This window comes from Pseudonaja textilis, chromosome 1 (assembly GCF_049901715.1).
Source record: "Pseudonaja textilis isolate UNSWEBS1 chromosome 1, rPseTex1.2, whole genome shotgun sequence".
Lineage (NCBI taxonomy): Eukaryota > Metazoa > Chordata > Lepidosauria > Squamata > Elapidae > Pseudonaja > Pseudonaja textilis.
This window is the reverse complement of record NC_141990.1, coordinates 142511009-142531770: the sequence shown is the minus strand read 5'-3', so window position 1 is coordinate 142531770 and position 20762 is coordinate 142511009. Positions and strand designations below refer to the sequence as shown.

The window sequence follows — 20762 nt, the reverse complement described above, 5'->3', positions numbered from 1 at the left end:
GTTGCCACTTCTTTTGGGAGGAACGCAGCCGGGCACTTACTTTTTTGATTCCCTACTAGGGGATCCTTCCAGTCAGCTTTCCAATATTTCTTAGATTTTTCAACTCAATCAACATGGAACTGGAAGGTAGGTCTTCTACTCCAATCCCCTACTCAAGCAGGAGACCCTACACCGTTATAAGACAGGTAGCTGTCCGGTCTTTTCTTAAAAGCCTCCAGTGATGAAGCACCTACAATTTCTGAAGGCAAAGCTGTTCCATTGGTTAATCCTTCTGTTAGGAAGTTTCTCCTTATCCAGCTTGCTCCTCTCCTTGATTAATTTCCATCCATCGTTTCTTGTCCTGCCCTCAGGTGCTTTGGTAAATAAGTTGACTCCCTCTTCTTGTGGCAGCCCTTCAAATACTGGAATACTGCTATCGTGTCGCCCCTAGTCCTCCTTTTGTCTAGACTAGCCATACTCAATAATTTATTATTTAAAAAAAATACATTCTCTCTCCCACCTTTTCTCCAGGAGCTCAAGGCTACTTACATGGGGATCTTCCTTCATTTTATTTCCTCGATAACATCTTTGAGATTCAGGCTGAGCTGAGACAACAGTGTAACGGGACCAAAGTTGATCCAGTGCCCCAGATGGATACAAGTCCTATACCAACTTGTTAACTACTATAGGACACCGGAACTTCTCCATCTCACGAACTCCATTTTTATTTTAATCCCAATTAAGTTGGATTCTGATTATTTTGTGGTGTGCTAAAATGATTGCATGTGTATGAAAAGGCCTGAGCTTTCTGGAGCTAGATCTGTATCCATTTCCCACCCCGAGATGATCTGCCAGTGCGAGAGAATACGGGTGTTGATAGCTTCTGTTGCTAGAGCAATTCTGAGACCTGGAATGCAATGGAGCGAAGGTTCAAGTTGCATGCTGACTTGAACTAAGCAATCAAATTAATTAATAGCTAGTCATATGCCATTACTTTTGATGAAATCATCGAACTCCTGACTGAGTATGTTTCTTTTTCCTAAAAATGTACCACATGTACAATTATACATATAATTGAATTAAATACATATTAAAATATGTATTAAATATATAATAAAAATATTCTCCGTAGATGAACAAGTAGACAATATCACCATATTATATTCAATGCTTATTCTATATATTGTACTTCTTGTGCCCTGTGGTATATTTATTAGAAAGGTGCCATTAATACTAATTATATCTTCCTATGAATCAGTGATTCTCAGTCTTCTCGACAACTTTCAGATTGAATAGCCATCAATTCCCAGAATTCTCAGCAATGCTATGTTGATTGGGGAATTCTCCAAGTAGCAAAGGTTGGGAAACCCAACTCTATAATATGGAATCTCCCATTAACCATGAGAAAAATTTCTGGGTTGCAAAACAGCAGCCACAAAGTCATATCTGTTATATTTTCTTTAATAAGTTTTTTGTTTTGAATTCCTCCCAATTAGATATCTAACTCTGGTGAGAGATGGGTGAGAAGATAAGGCTCGTGCTTTTAACTAGTCTGTTGGGAGTCACATTCCACAGAATACCTAGGACCAAAGCAAAGTGAATGGGACCAGAACTAAATTAAATTAAAATTACATCACATTGATTCACATATATTTAATTTTTTATTTATATAAAAATTACAATTTGGTGGTAGACATTGGAAGCATTCTTAGGGCCACAGATGCTTCGAAGGCTCTAAATAGATAGCTAAGGCTGAAGATAGTTGATAATAAAAAATGGGAAAATTCCTAAGTAGAATGTCAGAGACTGGGACACAGATTAGTACCCCAGAAGTGGTTCCACTGTTTTATGAGAAGATATGGTATATTGTGACAAAACTGAAACTGTTACTTTGAAAATATAGTCTATGGTAGATAAGGGAGGCATAATTTCGTGTTTCATTCTGCATTTCAGGCATACCAAGTGATCTTTCATTTATTGTATGAAAATTCTTTGAGGAGACACCTTTTTATTGAATTTACCATTTTTATTGGGTTAGTTGTAGACTTATACCTTGTTATAAAATGTTTATATTTAAAGATGAATGCAAACAAAAACAAGTGTTACGTTTGAATCTCTTTCTTCAGTTATATCTATACCTCTTGGGAACCAGAATAGAAATAGTCCATGTAATCCCCAAATTAGCAGAGTTCTCTCTTCTTAAGACTGAATGTAGAAGCTATGCTGAAGACCTCACAACTTTCTGCAACAGCAGAGGCAGCAATATAAAATACTATTGCAAATACTAGATTATAGTGGCTAAAGTGCTAAACCATACGATCTGTTATCTCTTGTGACAATGAAAGGGCAGTACTGATGCACCCCTACAGAAAGGGAGGTAAATGAACTGCCAAAAACAGTGTCTGGTTATTTTTCATGGTGATTTGCTAATCTAATATGAATACTGCAGAAACATATATACAGAAGTTTTAAAAGAAGTCCTATGTTAGCCATTGGCTTTGGCAGATGAGGTGTTTTCATTAGTAATAAGTAGTACTTTCCCATTCCACTAATTACCGTTAGTGCCTTTTCTCAGCGGTTTTTAAAAACCTCATTAGCATATAATCATTTTTTCCTTTAACTGCAGTGGAGAATGGTTTCTGAAATCTCAGTTTATCTTGCTGCATAGTGGCACTAAACCCAATTTCCTTAAATGCCATGGGGAAAATAATTTAGAAAAAGGAAGTCTGTCCTGCCACAGAATATATCAGAGGAGATGTGAACAGATTTTAAGTCAACTTAACTCAATGTTTATGGGAGCAACTTGCTACCTCTATTTAGGCATCTCAAACTTCTCCCTTTTTTCAAGCACAGCTACAGCAGTGACACGTTTGGGAATAAGAACACCAAATTAACATAGACCAAGATTCCAGCTGTAGAAGTTGGTACAGCATTTAAAATAAAATCTACAGTGGCATCATTTTATTGCTGACTTTTGGTTGTGTGTGGTAAATGTTACAGCCTGAAACAAGTGTTTGTTGAGAAAATTAGCAGAGAAGGAACACAAATAATCCCATATATAACTGAATGAATGCAAAATTGGGAATCACAGCCAGGGGATTTGGGTGCAAATAGGGCCTCAAGCAATGACTTTCTGAAGCAAATCATACCCCCTCAATCTCAGGTCCCCATATATTAAAAATGAAAATAGTATTTATTTATTTATTTATAAAATATATTCTTTCCAATAAAAAATGCCCAAGTAGTTGTTTTAAAAAAGCCTTTTCTCATGATATTACTGTAAAAACAGATTAGAAAGATTTTAAATGCCTTTGCATTTCTGAATGAGTACAAACAATAACAAATAAACAGAATCCTTTATCAGCATACAGATAGCCATATGAAGGACAAGATCATTAAAATAATGCATATACATATATGGGCTTATACAAAGTATTTCTTTCTGTTTGGAAAAACATCAGGCACTTTTCCACAAATATCCAAAAGGTAGTCCGAGGTGTTCAGCAATCAAATTGCCTTCTCTTTACAAATAGCAAAAATGATCTGTAACAATTTGGATGTCAACATGTTGGTGAGGGAGATACAAGGGAAACACAAAATGGAGGATAGTTCTTTTCTTAAAAGATCTAGTTATAATGCAGTTACATTTTCTCTGTATCTTAAACCATATCCATTAATTTCAGACCATATAAAACACAAAATCATTTTCCTAAAACATTAATTATAAATTATAATTAATAATTGAACTTTTCATCTTATGATCTTAACGTTGTTTAAAAGTCATAGCAACATCTAATTCATTGTAATGAGTGCAAACTTAAGATTGCAATCCTGAGGCATGCTTGCTACGATGTCAGACCCACGGAATCGTCAGAATTATATCCCAGCAAGCACGGGCAGAATTGCACTGTAAGACTTTTAAGGAACTGGTCCATATGAATAATCATCTCTTTTTTTACAGATGCTCTGTTGAGTTGTCACCATTCAACATTACAACATTAGCTTATCATTTCATAGAACTTGTCAGTTTTACCAAAGCAGAGATCTCATTAATGCAGTTATTAATACATAATTAGAAAACAGTACATTAAATTGGAACAGTTCTATTACATATTTCTTTTACAGACTGAGGCAGAGAAGATAGCCTGGCTGCTTGGAAAAGCAACTGACACAATTCACAAAGCCATCATATGCGAGTATTTAAAATTACAGAATATAAAGATATATGCAAAAACATGTATGATCAATCTTCACATTAATTTTTATAATACCACACTCCATTATATTTTAAATTTCCTTGTCCTCCTGCCCTATAATAGCATTACTGAGCATTGGGTCCGGGTAATGCTAATTGTCAGTTATTTAAAATGAGCAGAGGTGTTCCTTATCTGGGCAAACAGTACTCGACTAATATTCATACTGAATTGAAACATACACAGAGACACGAGAATATTTAACAGTCTTTCCCAGGATTCTTTGCCAGCATTATTAAAATATTCTTAGGTTATAAAATGCTCATGGAACCATTTCTCTCTTAGGGGTGTTCTGCTGGTAGTTAAAATATATGCCTTCTGCAGCTGTACACCATGTGGTATCATATGAAAATAAGGTCTTCAAAGAATACCTTGCATGTGTCTTCTGTGTGGCATGTGCAGTTGAACCACATGATATAGTAAATCGCTGGAGGAGGGTCAAAGGTTAAATGTCCCTCAGGGGCTGTATCTCACCTAATGTCCACTAAATCATCCATGGCTATTCCTTATGACCTCACTCTCCAAAACATAGAAACAAAGTGATTTGGCAATTTTGAGGGGCCAGTCTCCTTGCCTTTTCCTCAGGCACCCCTGAAATCTACTTCAAAGAATTGAAAATTTGATTTGCTAGGATTTGAAGACTTTTTTGAATAAATATTTTCTTTGCTTAGATTTTGGAGGGGCGAGATTCAATATCATATAAAAGAAAGACGCACAACACAGCTACTATATCAAAGAGACGTAAGATATAGCTCACAATTTCAATGATATTTATATTTATTTATATATTGCAAGCCTGCTCTTATCGATCTAAGAGTAAATTATTGGAACTTTCCTTGATCATTGTAAGATGTTGAAGGCAATGGTTGGTAAACCCCACCAAAACTATTGTTACATTATGATGATCAAGATTTATTTCTACAAAATAGATTATCACATCATAATTATTGTAAACCAGTTTCTAGCTGTATGATCTCTTCAAATCAAAATAGGAGGAAGTAATAAAAAAGAAATGAGGGACCATGCAATTAAAAAAGGTAAATTAAAATGGATTATTAATGAAAATATTAACACAAATGCCTAACAATCTTTATAAAACTTCATAAAATAAATACAAATATGATCTGTATGTACAAAGTATTTAACAACATTTAAGACTTGAACTGTCAATATATACTAAGAATACAGATCATCCTCATGCCAGATAAAAACCAGAAATTTTATATGTAAAAACCTTCTCTTATAAATCTTACAGAATGCTAATAAAAATTCTCTCCTCTTATATTGTTAAAATACTGTGCATAAAATATGCTGAATGTCTTTAAAGTATTGGATTCTGCATATTTTTAAGAAGCTTGTAAAACAGCAAATGTAAGAAAATAGTTATAGATGTATTACAAATTTTACATTTTATTAATAAAATTAATCAGTCTGGAACTGAGCTCTAAAATAAATCTACTCCATAAGCATACAAAGCTTCTCAATATACTCTCTAATGTAGAAATCTCAATACCAAAACTTTGGTTGGGTTATATTCAATGGTTTGTCACATATGAAATTTACAGCAACTTTAAGTCACCAAAAGAAAATGAACCAAGCTGTTCAACCATGTTCCATGATTTTAATAAATCTAATATGTTCTTATAGAAATTAAGTTTACTTCTCCAGCTTATTCTATACACCACTTTGCCCATACTGCTGCCATGTCAGCAGGGATTATGGGATTTGAAATGTAATACATCTGGAAGCCATCTATTGGGGGAAGCTGCAGCATACAGTCAGGTATCTTCTGCTTTTCTATGACATAATAGTAAGTTTGGCACTTCCAAATAAAGACACTTCCAATGGCACATTCCTTACTTTCAGCAGCGAATAACCTGCAAGTATCTTGACAGCAAATATTTGTACAAAAAAAAAAAAAAAAGAGAGAGAGAGAGAGAGAAAGAGATCAGCAGCCAAGACTGACAAGAAAAAATATAAAAAAAATGCAAAGAAGATGAAGAACGTCTTTGGACTTCTTTATGCAGTTCTTGTAGTCAGAGATGTCTAAAGCACTTTAAGCTGTAACCTAGGATAATAGAAAGAAAACATACAATGATAAAAGGCACTCTTCATTGATCAGATCCCTACATAAAAATGCATTTTTATGGCTTTTTCATCAGGCATCCGGCAAACTATGCTATTTTGACACAAGTCTGCCAGGGAGGATATTGAGGTATTCGTGCCTTAAAAACTTGTGGTGGTGATTCTCCTGTGGCTTTACTCAAAATAAGTAAAAGATAAAGCTATATTTGACTTCACCTGGTAGCTGCTCTTTCATGTCTCTTGTTGGCTTTTGATGAGCTGCCCTTCTGTGACACCTTAAGATCACATAGTGCGATTCATCATCTAAGATACTTTCAAAAGGTAACTCCACCCCATCCTTTCATCATATAACAAAACAAAAGCAAATATGCAAGAATGTCCTACCAAAACCATTAATCTTTAGAAAACTGAGAATGAACAACATGTTGGTAATTTCAAAATGAAGTCATTAAAATGCCTAGATTAACGGTAAAATAAGTACTCCTTTCTCTCCCATTTTCTTGTTGCCCTTTCCACTGATTATTTATTGGCCAAATTGCACCTAAAGTTATTCTACGTTACTAAACTTTTATCGTAACATTTTATTTATTATTAGAATTTAAGTTTCCTGCTTCTAGAAAAATAACATGTCTCATATCTCATAAGATAGCTTTTTTATAGCTTCTATATTGATTTTTAAAGTACAGGTAGTCCTTACGACCACAATTGAGCCCAAAATTTCTATTGCTAAGTGAGACAGTTGTTAAGTGAGTTTTGCTCCATCTTTCAACCTTTCTTGTCACCGTTGTTATGTATATCACTGCTGTTGTTAAATTAGTAACAGAAATGTAAAGTGAATTTAACTTCCCTATTGACTTTGCTTGTCAGAAGGTCAGAAAAAGTGATGACATGACCCTGGGACATAAATATGAGTCACTTGCCAAGCGTCCTAATTTTGATCATGTGACCACAGGGATGCTGCAATGGTTGTAAGTGTGAAAAATGGTCCCAGGTCACTTGTTGTTGTTGTAACTTCGAATGTTCAGTAAGATTGTAAGTCAAGAACTATCTCTATGTATTTATAAATCATCTTTCATCAACAAGGCAAAGCATGTGTTTATAAACTTTCTGATCTAGAATATGTTTTGATCATATAAGCAAATTATATAATTGCATTTGCTAATGATATTTTACATGTAATATCTACTGAGCCTTCTCTCTTTGTCTAATTTCCTTCTAGGGCAGAAGTTCCTTTAACACTCTTGGAGCAGTTCTGTACATGACAACTTTGTGAAAATAAGATAATTTATATGCAGCTTTTCATTCTAATGGAACAGTCTACCCCAAGCTCAATTTTGCCCTTATACTATTGCTTTAGGGTTTTAAGATAATGAATGTATTGCCAACATAGTCATAAAATAACAAAAAGAGAACTAACCTTCCAGTCTTATCCTGACACCCAGCTATGTGTTGTTGTTTTAACACCATATGGCAAACTTTGGTTAGGTAACACACTGTCAAAGTTAAAATCTAACGTTTCCCCATCCATCAGATCATTACGGATTATGGATTCCATATCGCAGTCCAATCGTTCAATGAACATGTCATCTAAGTCACTAGGCAGCTTCTCCTGATGGAAAGAAACAATTCCCACTCTTCCATACCCATTACAGCTGTTCACTGTGGTGAAGGGGCTTATGCTATTCACTTGCATGGGGTGGCTCATGAGGCCCTGGACTGAGTTTTTGGCTGAGGTTGAATGAGTCACGTTTGAAGCGTGAGACACAGCGCTAAGGGTGAGAGACAAGGTATGGCTGTTTATAACTGCTGTGGGTTGGACGTGTCCTTGATGAGAGTGAGCACTGGGGGCAATGATTTTGTTGTGGGACTGCTGGTTGCCATATGGTGATATTGCAGAGTTAGAGACCATTAATATATTTTGTCCCAGAACTCGGCTATTAGGCTGGGAAACATGAGTATCTACTGAGGCTAAGACGTCATTATGTGGCGGTGAATCAGAAGTAAGCAACTCCTTAAGAAGTCCTGGGCAGTTATATTGGTTAAGAGTCCCATAGCTCGATTTATTGTCCTGAATTGTCGGCATAGGCATCTGGGACAAAGAATTTATGCTAGGCTGAGCATAACTGTACTTCCTGTAGTCTGCATTGGCTGAACCTATATTTGTACTGGACGATGTATATGAATAACCAGTGGATTGTTGCATCATGGTAGTCGGTGGCGATTGGGTAGACCCAGTCAATGATGTATTTGGAGACAAAAGATTGAGATTATCCAGTAGATTTTCCATATTTTCGGAACTACTCATTTCAGAAAGGCTCGGCAGGGTTGAGGCCATTTTGGTTGCTGATGGAGGATAGACCAGGGAATGCACATCCCCTTCCCCAAGGTCATCTTGTTCTGGCAGAATTGGGGAAAGTCTTCCACTAATAGTACTAGCATTTGAACTGGCTCGAGGTCGAAAAGTACTCCAGTTATTATCAAAGTCATCGTTGCTATGATTGCTGGGGCTCGCAGGCCATTTCGAGAACTGTGCTCCTGGACTGTCGCCATTTCCATCTTGACCTGCTTGAAGAGCTGATTTTTTCTTTGCAGCCCTCCCTCGACTTTTTGCAAACTTGCTGCTGTTGTCCATGGAGGCAGCCCTCCTCCTGGGTGACTTGCCACTTTTGCCTCCTTCTGGATTAAGCATCCACCAAGAGCTTTTTCCCGTTCCTTCATTCTGTACTCGAATGAACTTGCTGTGCAAAGAGAGGTTGTGACGGATTGAGTTCTAAAAAAAAAAGAAAACGTAAGAAAGATATTGAATTCCTCTGCCACAGTAATATATTCTGGATTCCCCACCCCACCCCAAAAACCCACAAATCCATCAAGTGAGAAATAGAACAATATCAATATAAAATAGTATCTCTCCCTCTACACACACACACACTCACTTTCAATTGTATTTCTGTCAGTAACAAAACGTATCACACTTGTAGGATGCAAAGAGGGTGAATCAAGATCAACAAATCACAGTGGCTGCCATACCAAATAATAACACTCTTCATTGTTAGAATCAACAGGATTCTGCACTACACACATACAGGAAGCCATACCTGTTCCATCTGAAAATTAACACCATAGATTATCAAATGTCTCTGGACGCTAGACATTCAGCCAGATTGCTATGTAAAAAGCCCTCCTCACGGGAGCATAGCTGAAGAAAGAAAAAATTCAGGATCTGCTAAGCCAGTTCCCCTACCCCCACCCCACAAAGAGGAACTGGAAAGTTTGGCTTCATCAATAATTCCATCCCGTCAGCTCAAAGACAAACTTCTCAGGAAGCAGACTAGACTAATGCAAATACAGAGAAAAGAGGAGGAAGAGAGGCTGCCTAGAGGAATCAAAGGACACAGAACAGTACAGATGGCATTTGGCTTCAATAGGGTTAAACCCACTACAATCCCTTCTCTTGCCAGTTGACCAGCTAATTGGTCTGAACAGAGAGTTATTTTACCTCTGCTAAGGGAGCGGAAAGCCAACAGTCCATTCCCACCAAGTCATCCATCTCCTGGCCTATGAGAAACAGGGAAAGGACGCAAGACCACGGAAATCACACAACCCTTGTCCCAGCACTCCCGGGCACGTCTTTCTATTAGTAGATGTCTTAGAAGGAACTGGAATCAGGTGGGTTGGCAGCAAAGGCACAGATAGCTTTCACCCTGCCCAAACGAGCTTGTTAAGTTTCCAGAGATGATGGCAACGGGTTTAACTATCATGGAAACAGGTGGACAATGCACCCAGCTGCATTTACAAAACTGGCAGTTACTTAACAACCTCTTGAGAAAATGTCATGTTAAAATGCAACAGTTATGTCTTATGAACATAATGGACAGGCTCCACCATGGTCATAACTCAAGGACCACCTGATAATTAAGATGACAGGTTAAAATACATTTGTAGTTAAAAATGCTGTCAAGAATACTGGAAGCCATTTCATTATAACTTTTGTTATTTTTTCCTTTTCTTGCACTTTTTGCTTTTTTTCCTCTCTCTTTTTCTCTTTTCCTTTATATTAGCTTGTGTTAGTTTTTATCTTTTTTTAAAAAACGTATGTGTATGTACATATATATAAGATTAGAATAAGATAATAAAATAAAACCAAAATAAAAGTATTCAGCTTTCATTTGAACAAGTGTGGTAAGCCCATTAGAAATATTAGGGGAATATATGGTTATAAATTTCATATTTTGCTATGAGTCCCCCTTTTTGTAAGATGCAAGGTTTTTGTGTGTGTGTGCATAAGATATAATTTAAACAAGGATCAAATTGGTGTGGGTGTTCTGTGTTGGAGTGTGTGTGCTTGTGGTCTTGTGTCAAGGGAGAAGAAACCTGACCCCTTTTCCCACTTTCTTGGCACTTCACCTTCCTTGTCTGGTTCACGTTTGATCATGCAATTAGACAGACAGGTAAAATGTTTAAAGCAGCTAGTGAGAAATGGAGTGTGTTGTGGTGTCAACTTTTACATTCCTCCTTTGCGTATACTTTTTCGGGTGTGAAGTAGGACCCTTCCTCCGTTTCATAACTGAATAGGAAAAACATACCGCTGTTCTACGTGTCTGTTTTATCTTGTATGATGTTTCTAGCCAAGGCTTCTGTAAACTTGCTTCATTCACCCAATGTCAAATCCAGAGATTATCACTTTCTAATTCGAAACATAAAGTTTTGCTCATCTACTGAGCAAAAGTATATTCCTACTTCCTACTGAAAATAGCTTAAAAGAGGGACAGACAGAATAATAGTGCTACACCTTGTCCTGGCAACATCAGCAGATAAGAATGTTTGAAGCTACTTGAGATAATTCAGTGTGAGGTGAACATGAAGTTGGAAAACTTTAAAAAAAAACCACAACACTCTGGACTGTTCACACTAAAATCCATTAACACATTTCCCCCCCAAAAAAAAATGAAACCAAAGATGTTTTGTGGCCATCATATATCTCACCTTACCAAAGCTGAAAGTATGTTTTATACTGAAAATGTAATTCTGTGTGCAGATCTATCTGTGCAAATTATTCACTCCATCCACAAAAGAACCATTTAGTATTTTGCAGAAACTGCGGAGGCTTCCTTAGTCATCAAAAAGTTACAATCTAGTATTCTTATATGAAGGACATTCAAGGTCACTTTTGGAGCAGCTAAGCCATCTCCAAATTTTGCCAACAACAACAGAAGTTCCAAACAGGAAAAAGTTTGCAGCAGAGCGCCTGTTACATAAATTCCTGTTTTTCACAAGCCGGGGGAAATTAAAGAAACTACAGTATGATTTACTTCTTGGAAAAAAGTGTGGAAGAGAAATAAGTATTGCAAAAATATTTAGCATAGTTATTGATGTTGTGTCTACAAATCTTTGCCAAACATAGACATGACTTGATAATGGTACAATTTTAAACACTGGAACTTGGCAACTGGGCCAGCAAGTGCAGTGACTGAATTTGGAGTCTGTCCCTCAAGCCTAGAAAGAACTTGAGCGACAGTGAAAATGAAAGGTGGCATTTTTTGTCTAAACTAAGCAAGAGTTTCACTTCAAAGTACATGCATCAACTCAGTATGTCAAATTTTATTGCTCTATTTCTTGGCAGGATTGATTGCAACTTCATCTATAATTAATCTTTAGCGGAGTCACTAAGTTTCTCTCTAACTTTGCAAACTTCACTCTGGAAACATTTCTGCATTTGGGCATAATTATTCTATTGCCACTTTCATACATCTATGTTTCTATTCCCTGATCCTCCCCCCACACCCCACCATTATGTTTGGAAGATGACCCTTTTTCCTCCTGGCCAGCTTAAAAACCAAGGAATAGGCAGGATATAACTTAGGCAAATCAGTGTCCTTTCCAGTCAACCAAGTGGAAAATCAAGACTAGCACCAACCTGTATCCCTCCCCCAACTTACAGCAATTCCTGCAGTAATAAAACTCCCCTTGTGCCCCCCTCTGCACAAAGAAAGGGGAAATTTATTTATTTTTTAGTGCATGTTTCAAGTTCATGCTATGTGTATTTGGCTGCTTGTGATACACAGAAAGATAGATCTAAGTTTTTGGTATAAAGGAAAATTGCTTAGCCATCAAGACTTTCTGCAATAAATCCCTGTTGAATTCTGCAATGAAGGCATAACAGAATTATGGTCTCTTTCCCAACACTTATAGGTCACACTGTAGAAGTGTATGGAAGCAGAGAGAACATAATGGGACAATTTGTCACAGCCAACTAGCCGCAGCCAACTCACCGCAGCTAATTCAACAAATACAAAAGTTAAATTAATTTCAACAGAACCATGGTGAATAATAATAAAGTCAATCCAGAAATACAAGAGCCACAATAATTTTGACAAAAATTGAACCATCAATAATAAAAGTAGCTGAATGAAACAATTAATACAGCATTGAATTGTCCCGTGGCGAATTGGCCATGGCGAGTTATCCTAGACCCCGGAGAGAAAGCAATGACTTGCTTGAATCCAGACATTTGGACATGCGATACAGAATGCAAACCCCCCTCCCTCCAAAAAATCCATGCCAGGCATTTATTGAGATTGTGAAATGGACCAGAAGGATTAAATTGAGTTCAAGGCTTCATTTTGCAAATCAAGTTGCAGAGGTTTTTGTTTTTTTTACAGGAATTATGGACGCTATAACATTGCCAGTAAAAGAAACTGAACAGCTTACAGCTAGGAAGTGCTGAATGTAAATGATGGAAGTAACTGTTCAGGTGACTGTTTTCCTGAATGGGAAAATGTCTCTCTAATCCTTGTACAGTTCTAATGTCACCAAGTGCAACTGAATCAGGGAATGAGAGATAAGACTTCTCACTGCTTCCATCTTTTTCAAGTATTACTCTGTGGTGGCGCAGTGGTTCAATCCTGAGCGGCTCAAGGCTGACTCAGCCTTCCATCCTTCCGAGGTCAGGAAAATGAGGACCCATATTGTTGGGGAGGGCAATAGGCTGACTCTGTAAAACGCTCAGAGAGGGGCTGTAAAACACTGTGAAGCGGTATATAAGTCTAAGTGCCACTGCTAATTCATTTGAGTAATATTTATTGTTTTGCTGTTAGCAATTTGCTACCAAATGTTTGTGGGACTTGAAGCACATTGCATCCTGATCAATGTTCCCGGATCAGTAAATCAGATACGTTAATTTCCCATCTACTGTCCATTCAGAAGCCCGCTTATGTCCATCCACAGCAAAGCTAGCATCTGCTTCCTGCTACCTGGAATATGCATACAAGAGGAGATGCTCTGAAATTTGGAAGCCAAGAGCTCTACAGAGATAAATCTGACCCAGTGAAGTCCCTCTACAGGTTGTTGATTCTCGATGACTATTAGCAACCGGAAAACAGTGGTCTGATCCTCACCAATCTTTTGAATAAGTAATCAGCAAGCAGTTGGGACACCAGATTGTTGGGCTTCCTGCCTTAACAGCAGCAGGAAACCAATGATCCATTTCCTGCCGGCCAGCTGATGATGCTGATTAGTTGGCCAGCAGGAAGAGCAAACCAAGTTCCTAAGATTCTAGGAGGTCACACTTTTTGGTGGTTTAGGACTGTCTATGACCCTAGACCATAGCTTGTCCATCCATGATATATTGTCATTTCAAAGTTTCAGTTAAACCTGAAAATCTTCTCCATTTCTAGCAATAATACCATCTACGGGGAAAGGCATTAATCTATTCCATTAAAAAGAAGTAAGGAACGATCTGCTTAGGCGTGAATGTAGTAGCTTTTTTTTATAACGGTATTATAATATGACTTCCTTGTTAAATCTTTTATACTCCATTTAAAATCTTTTTGGGGCATTTTAAAATAAACAAGCTTGAATCCAATCACTTACAATAACAATATAACCAAATTAGCCCATCACATTTAAGACATGGCTCTTTTATCAAGAATGTTCTAAAATTATATGCATCATCAAACTATGGGGAAGCTTATGTAAATGTTAGTTTTGAAGAGTTTCTCATATTGATGGATTTAGTTAGAGCAGGGGTGTCAAACTCGTGCCATCATGGCAATGTCACATTATATATCACAACTTTTTTTCCCCTTCACTAAACCGGGCATGGGTGTGGCCAGCATGTGACATATCCAGCCCACAGGCTGTGAGTGTGACAGCCCTGAGTTAGAGGCTTATCAAAATTATTTAGCCAAAAAATCATGGATATATTGATATACATTTAATGGTAGTAAAATGTTCTGATTTTATCCTGTATTTCAGGATTTAGTGACCATTTTCCATTCTGATACATAGAAAAAAAAATTCAGAGGATCTGTTGTACTGCTTTTTTTCAGATGATAATTCACTGTGTCAAGATTTCAGGTGATGTCTTTAAAACACTATAATATTTTTTGAAATCAGTTATGAACTATATCTCTGGGGAACTGAACATCTGTTTCATTAGCTTTTGTGCACACTATTTATAGCAGGAATGAGATTACACAGAAATTACAAAGCATCTAAGAAAGTGTGTTTGTCTATGTGTCTGAATCAATGAAATAAAACCTTAGCTGCTTATTTAATTCTCTATATGTTTCAATGTATTGTTTACATTCTGTTTTTTGGGGTTTGGTCTTAGGGAATACATACTTTAAATGAAAATGAAATGTACAGTTTAAAATTGTTTTTTAAAAATAGCAAACGTAGATATAAAAAGAAGAAATTTAAACTTAAGGTATCAAGAAGAGGCATAAAATCTTATTTAGTAAAAAATCAAATCATGTAAGTGTTCTTAAAAGAACTCATTTACTGCATTGAAATAACATATTTTACCTGATTATTCAATTAACATATTTTCTGAGTGTCATAGAATAGACCATAGCATATACAATCAAGCACACTATTTTTTATAACATACTAAGCCACAAAAACAAAATAGCCTTTCCCCTTCAAAGCTAACAAACTTTCAGCTCATTCTCATGTTGCCTGTCATAATATAAAGACACCCCACTGATACCACTTCATGGGCATGTCTTCACAAGACATGTTGTCTCTATGTTACCACCAGCTCACTGAACAGCCAGGCCGAAATTGGTGTAAAATGTTGTAGTCTGAAGAGTAATGATTTCCCTCATAATATGACACACAACCTCTCCGGTGGACATTCTAAAGCACACAGAGAACAGGGGACATGTTCAGGTTCAACAATCTGCTTGGCTCCAATTGACGAGGAAGATGAGCTGCGACATCGTCCCCTCCTATATGGTTCCTGGTCTTGGCATCTTCATGGACATTTTTGCTTTGGCTACAGGAGAGACAGGATACCTCCCGTGAGTGACCTCATACCTCTTCTTTTGGGAGGTGTGGATATGAGAATATTAATCTCATGGAGGACCCTATACAGTCTTCCTTATTTGGTAAGCAAAATAAAAATAAACCTAGGACGTAGGTTTTGAGAAACAAAAGTAAATCTCAGAAGTATTGCCCTTAAAAGTTTCTAAAAACTGCCGAATTTAGGAGGGGACAACTGTGTAGGTTGCACCATCCCAAGTAGTGACACAATCGGAAGGCTGGGAGAGACTTCAAGAAAACCTCAGGCCCGTGTGGACAATATTGTGCTGATTTTGGCTGCGGGCACTAGAGTTCCTCAAGAAACAGCTGAACAGCCTATGCTTGTTCACTGGGTAGACCTACCTGAGTCAGACAAAATCATTCCAGCCACAATTGGCACATGATCTAACATTGGGCAGAGGCAGTGACCCAACCCCTACCATAAAGACACAAACCAGGACATAAGTAGTTTCCTCCAAGTAGATCCTATAATTTATCAAGTTGCTTTGGTCCTCTGTGGGATTAGGAGAGAGCAAAGCAAGCAAAGATGGGGGATCGGGGACTTCAAGAACTAATGTTGACGGTAAGAACCATGTCTTTTATAGTCCTTTATTACCATCCTTAAACCTCTGATTAGCAAGAAAGAGGAGTCAGAAGTGCTATTCCGATCATCTATGTAAGTCCCAAGGCAATGGTGGGATTCAATTTTTTTTTACTACCGGTTCTGTGGGCGTGGCTTGGGAGAGGCGTGGCAGGGGAAGGATACTGTAAAATCTCCTCTCAGAGGTAGCATTTGCCGGTTCTCCAAACTACTCAAAATTTCTGCTCCTGGTTCTCCAGAACTGGTCAGAACCTGCTGAAGCCCCCAACCTTTTTTGTGCCACGGCCCAGTACCGGCATCACAAAATGATCTGCGGCCCGGTACCAGCATCAGCACACATGACAAGACAAGGCAAGCTGAGCGACTGGCCAGCCAGCCATCCCTTGCTTCTCCCCGCCACCTTCAACCCCTCCTTTGTACCTTTGTCGATGGGCTTCGTTTTGGGACAGCTTTGGGACAGTCGCTCGGCTCACCTTGCCTTGGGTGCTGAAAGAATCCTCGCGCCTTAGTTTCGTTTGAAGGCCCCCCTTCGATGAAACTAAGGCACGAGGATTCCTTCAAACGCCGCTTTCCAACTGGAAAAGCTCACCCGGAAGCACTTTCTCGTCAAACAAGATGGCGGCGCCCAGCAAACCAGCGGCCCGGTAGGAAATGTTCCATGGACCGGTACCGGTCCGCAGACCGGTGGTTGGGGACCCCTGGTCTAAGGAACAGAGCAGTTCTGGAAGACACTTAAGAGGACAATATTCTGATAGCCAGAACTTTTTGAATAAGGTAAGAAAAATAGTGACATAATAAAAAATGAAAGCTCAAACCTGAAACCCATCCCAGAACACGTATGAATAATTATTGGTAGTTTATTTTCCTACCCAGTGAGCGAGGCTGGCAGTAAGTAGAAAGGTAGCTGGGAATCTACCTATCACTGCTCAGGGTTACACTCTGGGTGAGAGGGCAGTTTCTGCTGAGGTGCAACAAAACAAAGCAGCCATTTTCATATTGACATACTTTCTTCCCAACTCAAAGATCTGAGGAAGAAGCCCTTAGTCAACTATATAGTATAACTGCCAGGTTTTTTCCTGGTTTCAGTGGAAAACTCAGTTGAATTGTATTGCCTCAGTCATGGGCATTTTTCACATCCATGCCCTCATGGCATTTCAGCCTCTGGATCCTGGTATATTACTCCATTTTTACAATGCTTTTCAAATAGGTAGCCCTTGACGTATGACCACAATTGTACCCCAAATTTATGTTGCTAAGCAAAGGTAGTTGTTAAGTGAATTTTTCCCTGTTTTACGACCTTTCATGCCACAGTGGTTAAGTGAATCACTACGGTTGTTAAATTAATAACATAACATCTGGCTTTCTCCATTGACTTTGCTTGTCAGAAGGTCACCCAAGGTGATCCCATGACCCCGGGACACTGCAGCTGTCATAAGTACATGCCACTTGCAAAGCGTCTGAATTTTGATCATGTGCTGCAATGGTAGTAAGTGTGAAAAATGCTCATAAGTCACTTTTTTTCAGTGCCATTGCAACTTTGAACAGTCACTAAATGAATGGTTGTAACTCAAGGACTACCTGTATTTATTGCTATTATGAGCAGTTCTCCTTTAAATACAGATCAGATTGTCCATTAAGATGGTCCCTTGCAATCTGTCTTATAGGTGGACTCAGGAAAGCCCTTTGAATTGGGAAATCTCCAGGACAAATATAGACAAGATGACGGATTTGATAAATCAAAGGTAGGATCATAATTCATTTCCTGGAAAGTAATGAAAAGGGAAATAACTACTTTGTTTAACCCCAAAGACAGCAATCCCTAAATTCAAGATGTTCCCTTCCTGAATACTGTATACCTACCAAAATACTGTAAACCAGATTATTAGAAAGTCAAAATATATCTCAGTGAGGTTCTTCCAAGAAAACTACATGGACGTGTCCATTAAGTCATCAAGCATCTTATGTGATTAGAAAGGAAGATTAAATAGAAAAGGCAATATAATTTTTTTTTTTAAAAATTCCTATCTTGTCAACCAGAGTTGCCAATAGGCATTAAAATCAGCCCTGGGGATTTCCCTATCCAATAAATGCATACTTGTAACTTCCCTTGTGAATCATAAATATGAGTGAATGAATGGAAACAACACACACACACACATACATGAAAATTGATTAAATTAATGATTAATAATTAAGATTACCTATAAAATAAAGCACCACTGCCCGTATGTGTGGTGTCTTATTTTTGCCAATATGAAATTACAGATTATTCACAGGTAATTTTTGGGAGAGGAAGGGAAAAATCAATTCTCTTTGTTTTCTTTTTCATTGCTTATTTTATTGTTCTATTATTTTACTTCTGTTTTGTTTATTATTTTTCCACTTCTTGCTTTTTATTGTTGTAAACCACCTAGAGCAAGGGTGTTAAACTCACAGCGTCACATTGTTGTCACATGACATGTTGCAACTTTCCCCCTTTTGCTTAACTGGGGGTAGGCGTGGCCAGTATGTGACGCATCCAGCCCATGGGCCACGATTTGACACTCCTGGCCTAGAGTAATCCTATGGCAAGACAGGCAGCAAATAAATTAAATATATACATACATACATAGGTTTTCACTGTGGATCAAACTTCTTTTATCGGTACATATCATAAACATTGAAGCCTGGCCCCTATATTTTTAATATTTATATCTACAGTGAGCCATTCATTAGAATTACAGGTACTTAGATATCAAAGGAAACAGCTGTTAGAATCGGTGATGAAAGCTGTCATTTAATTGTGCTCCCAGGCCACCTAAACACTTTTGAAGGGTCACTGTTTAAAGCCATATCCCTTCTGAACTGACAATAAAATGCCACCAACTTCTTTAGCTTATATTTTGTTCCTATTTAGTATTTCCTGAAACTTCAGAATCATAAAACAGGAATGACAGGGCCCTAAGCCAAGAACCTCCATTGTTTTCAATGGAGGCACTCAAGAATTGGCAAAACAGGCTGGAAATGACAATGGAAGTAGAACTGGCCAGGCATCCATTCACACTGCTTTCACCCGCTCTTTGTCTCCCCTTCCCCTGACAGGATGAGTTTTGCTCAGAAATTCCAGTACTGTATTACAAACACCAAGGGGAAAAACATGCCATACGCACTATATAATGAGAAAGACAAATAGCCTGTTACATTTGTATTCCACCCAGCCTCCAAGGAACTCAGCCTTTGAAAGTTTCCTGCAGTGCCACAAACACTAGCTTCAAGTTTATGAATGAGGCAGGCAGCAACTGAGATCAAAAGACATGCAAACGGCCCAGAGGGATTTATCAAAGCAACCTGCCCCAGACTATAAAGTTCTGTTTAGCGCAAGTAGTTTCTAACTGCATGGTCATGGTGTTATTCTACACAAAGAATTTATTTCACTGCAAAACAGCCCAATATTCCAACCTTCATTCTGCTGCTCAGAACAATTCTACTTTTTAATATTTATGCGTAACTTCTCCTTTTAAAGAAAGATTTGTACAGATTCTTAGTATTTATTTGTTTACACTTAAACATATTAAGTATGTAATGTGTTTTCTGTTTCAGAATGTTTGTTTTTCTTCAAGTTACTGTCAATCTTGTCATAGTTTTTTTCCAGACCAATTTGAACAGTTAAAAAGGAAATACTTAACATTTGCGTAGGGGTTTCTTTTTCCACAAGGATGCATAGATGATGAAATACAATTCATCAATAGACTGCCTTGTGGTTCATTTAAGTACCTTTACATCCTGAATTTAATTATCTTGCAGAATTCTCCCCTTCCAAAAAGTTTCAACTGTGAAGCACTCAACAAATATTTCTCTTTTCTATTCTCTTTATCACTCCCTGGTTTATTTTATTTATTTTTTATAATCCCTGAAACGGAGAACATAGCCCCAAAAGATTTGCCGGTACAGACTTAAAAACAAAGAAAGGAAATACCCTGACATGTGCAGTTTCAAGTTTTAAACTTACAGTACTTAAATAATTGTAACTCCATTCTCATAGTCACACTGTAGCTACAGGAATTAAAACCTTGCTTCTACCAATGCTAAATATCCTTACTCTTTTTTTTAAAAAAAGTAATTTTATTTCTAATAATGCACATAAAAAAGGAAAACTAAGACATAATAAATATGTATGTGTATGTATGAGTATATGTAGACATAATATGGTTCATTTATAAGAAAATAACTTTTTTTATACAACAGATTTAATACACTTGAAAAAAACAGTAGGTTTTTCTTGAATTAAATGGCTTTAGATCAAAAGGTACATCGATAACATTGTTTAACATTAACATTGTTTAAAGGCCAACTCTGTTGATTAATTAAGATTGAATGTTCCAATTCCTGTTCCACTGTTACTGCAAATTATTGATACCTATCTGCAAAATTTTCTTTACTGGTCTATTTAAGAAAAGTTGGGTTTAAAATTTTCCAAAACTATTTACAGTAAGAGTTTGGTATGCTGCTGGTGCAAGTCCAAACTGTGTAATTAAGCAATATTTTAATTATGTATTCTGCCA

At 37.5% G+C, this 20762-nt stretch overlaps 1 protein-coding gene across 1 annotated transcript in view; it reads right to left on the bottom strand.

Moving 5' to 3' along the window:
* Positions 1–3316: 3316 nt before the first annotated feature.
* The window catches only part of FOXO1 (forkhead box O1), a 49267-nt gene continuing 31821 nt past the window's right edge, over positions 3317–20762 (bottom strand). Inside the window, exons 2-3 of the mRNA XM_026710438.2 lie at positions 7735–9087; positions 3317–6300 (exon numbers count right to left, since the gene is read on the bottom strand). Of these exons, the coding sequence (XP_026566223.1) occupies positions 7744–9087 (1344 nt within the window). The 3' untranslated portion in view covers positions 3317–6300; positions 7735–7743. The remainder of the gene's footprint in view (positions 6301–7734; positions 9088–20762) is intronic.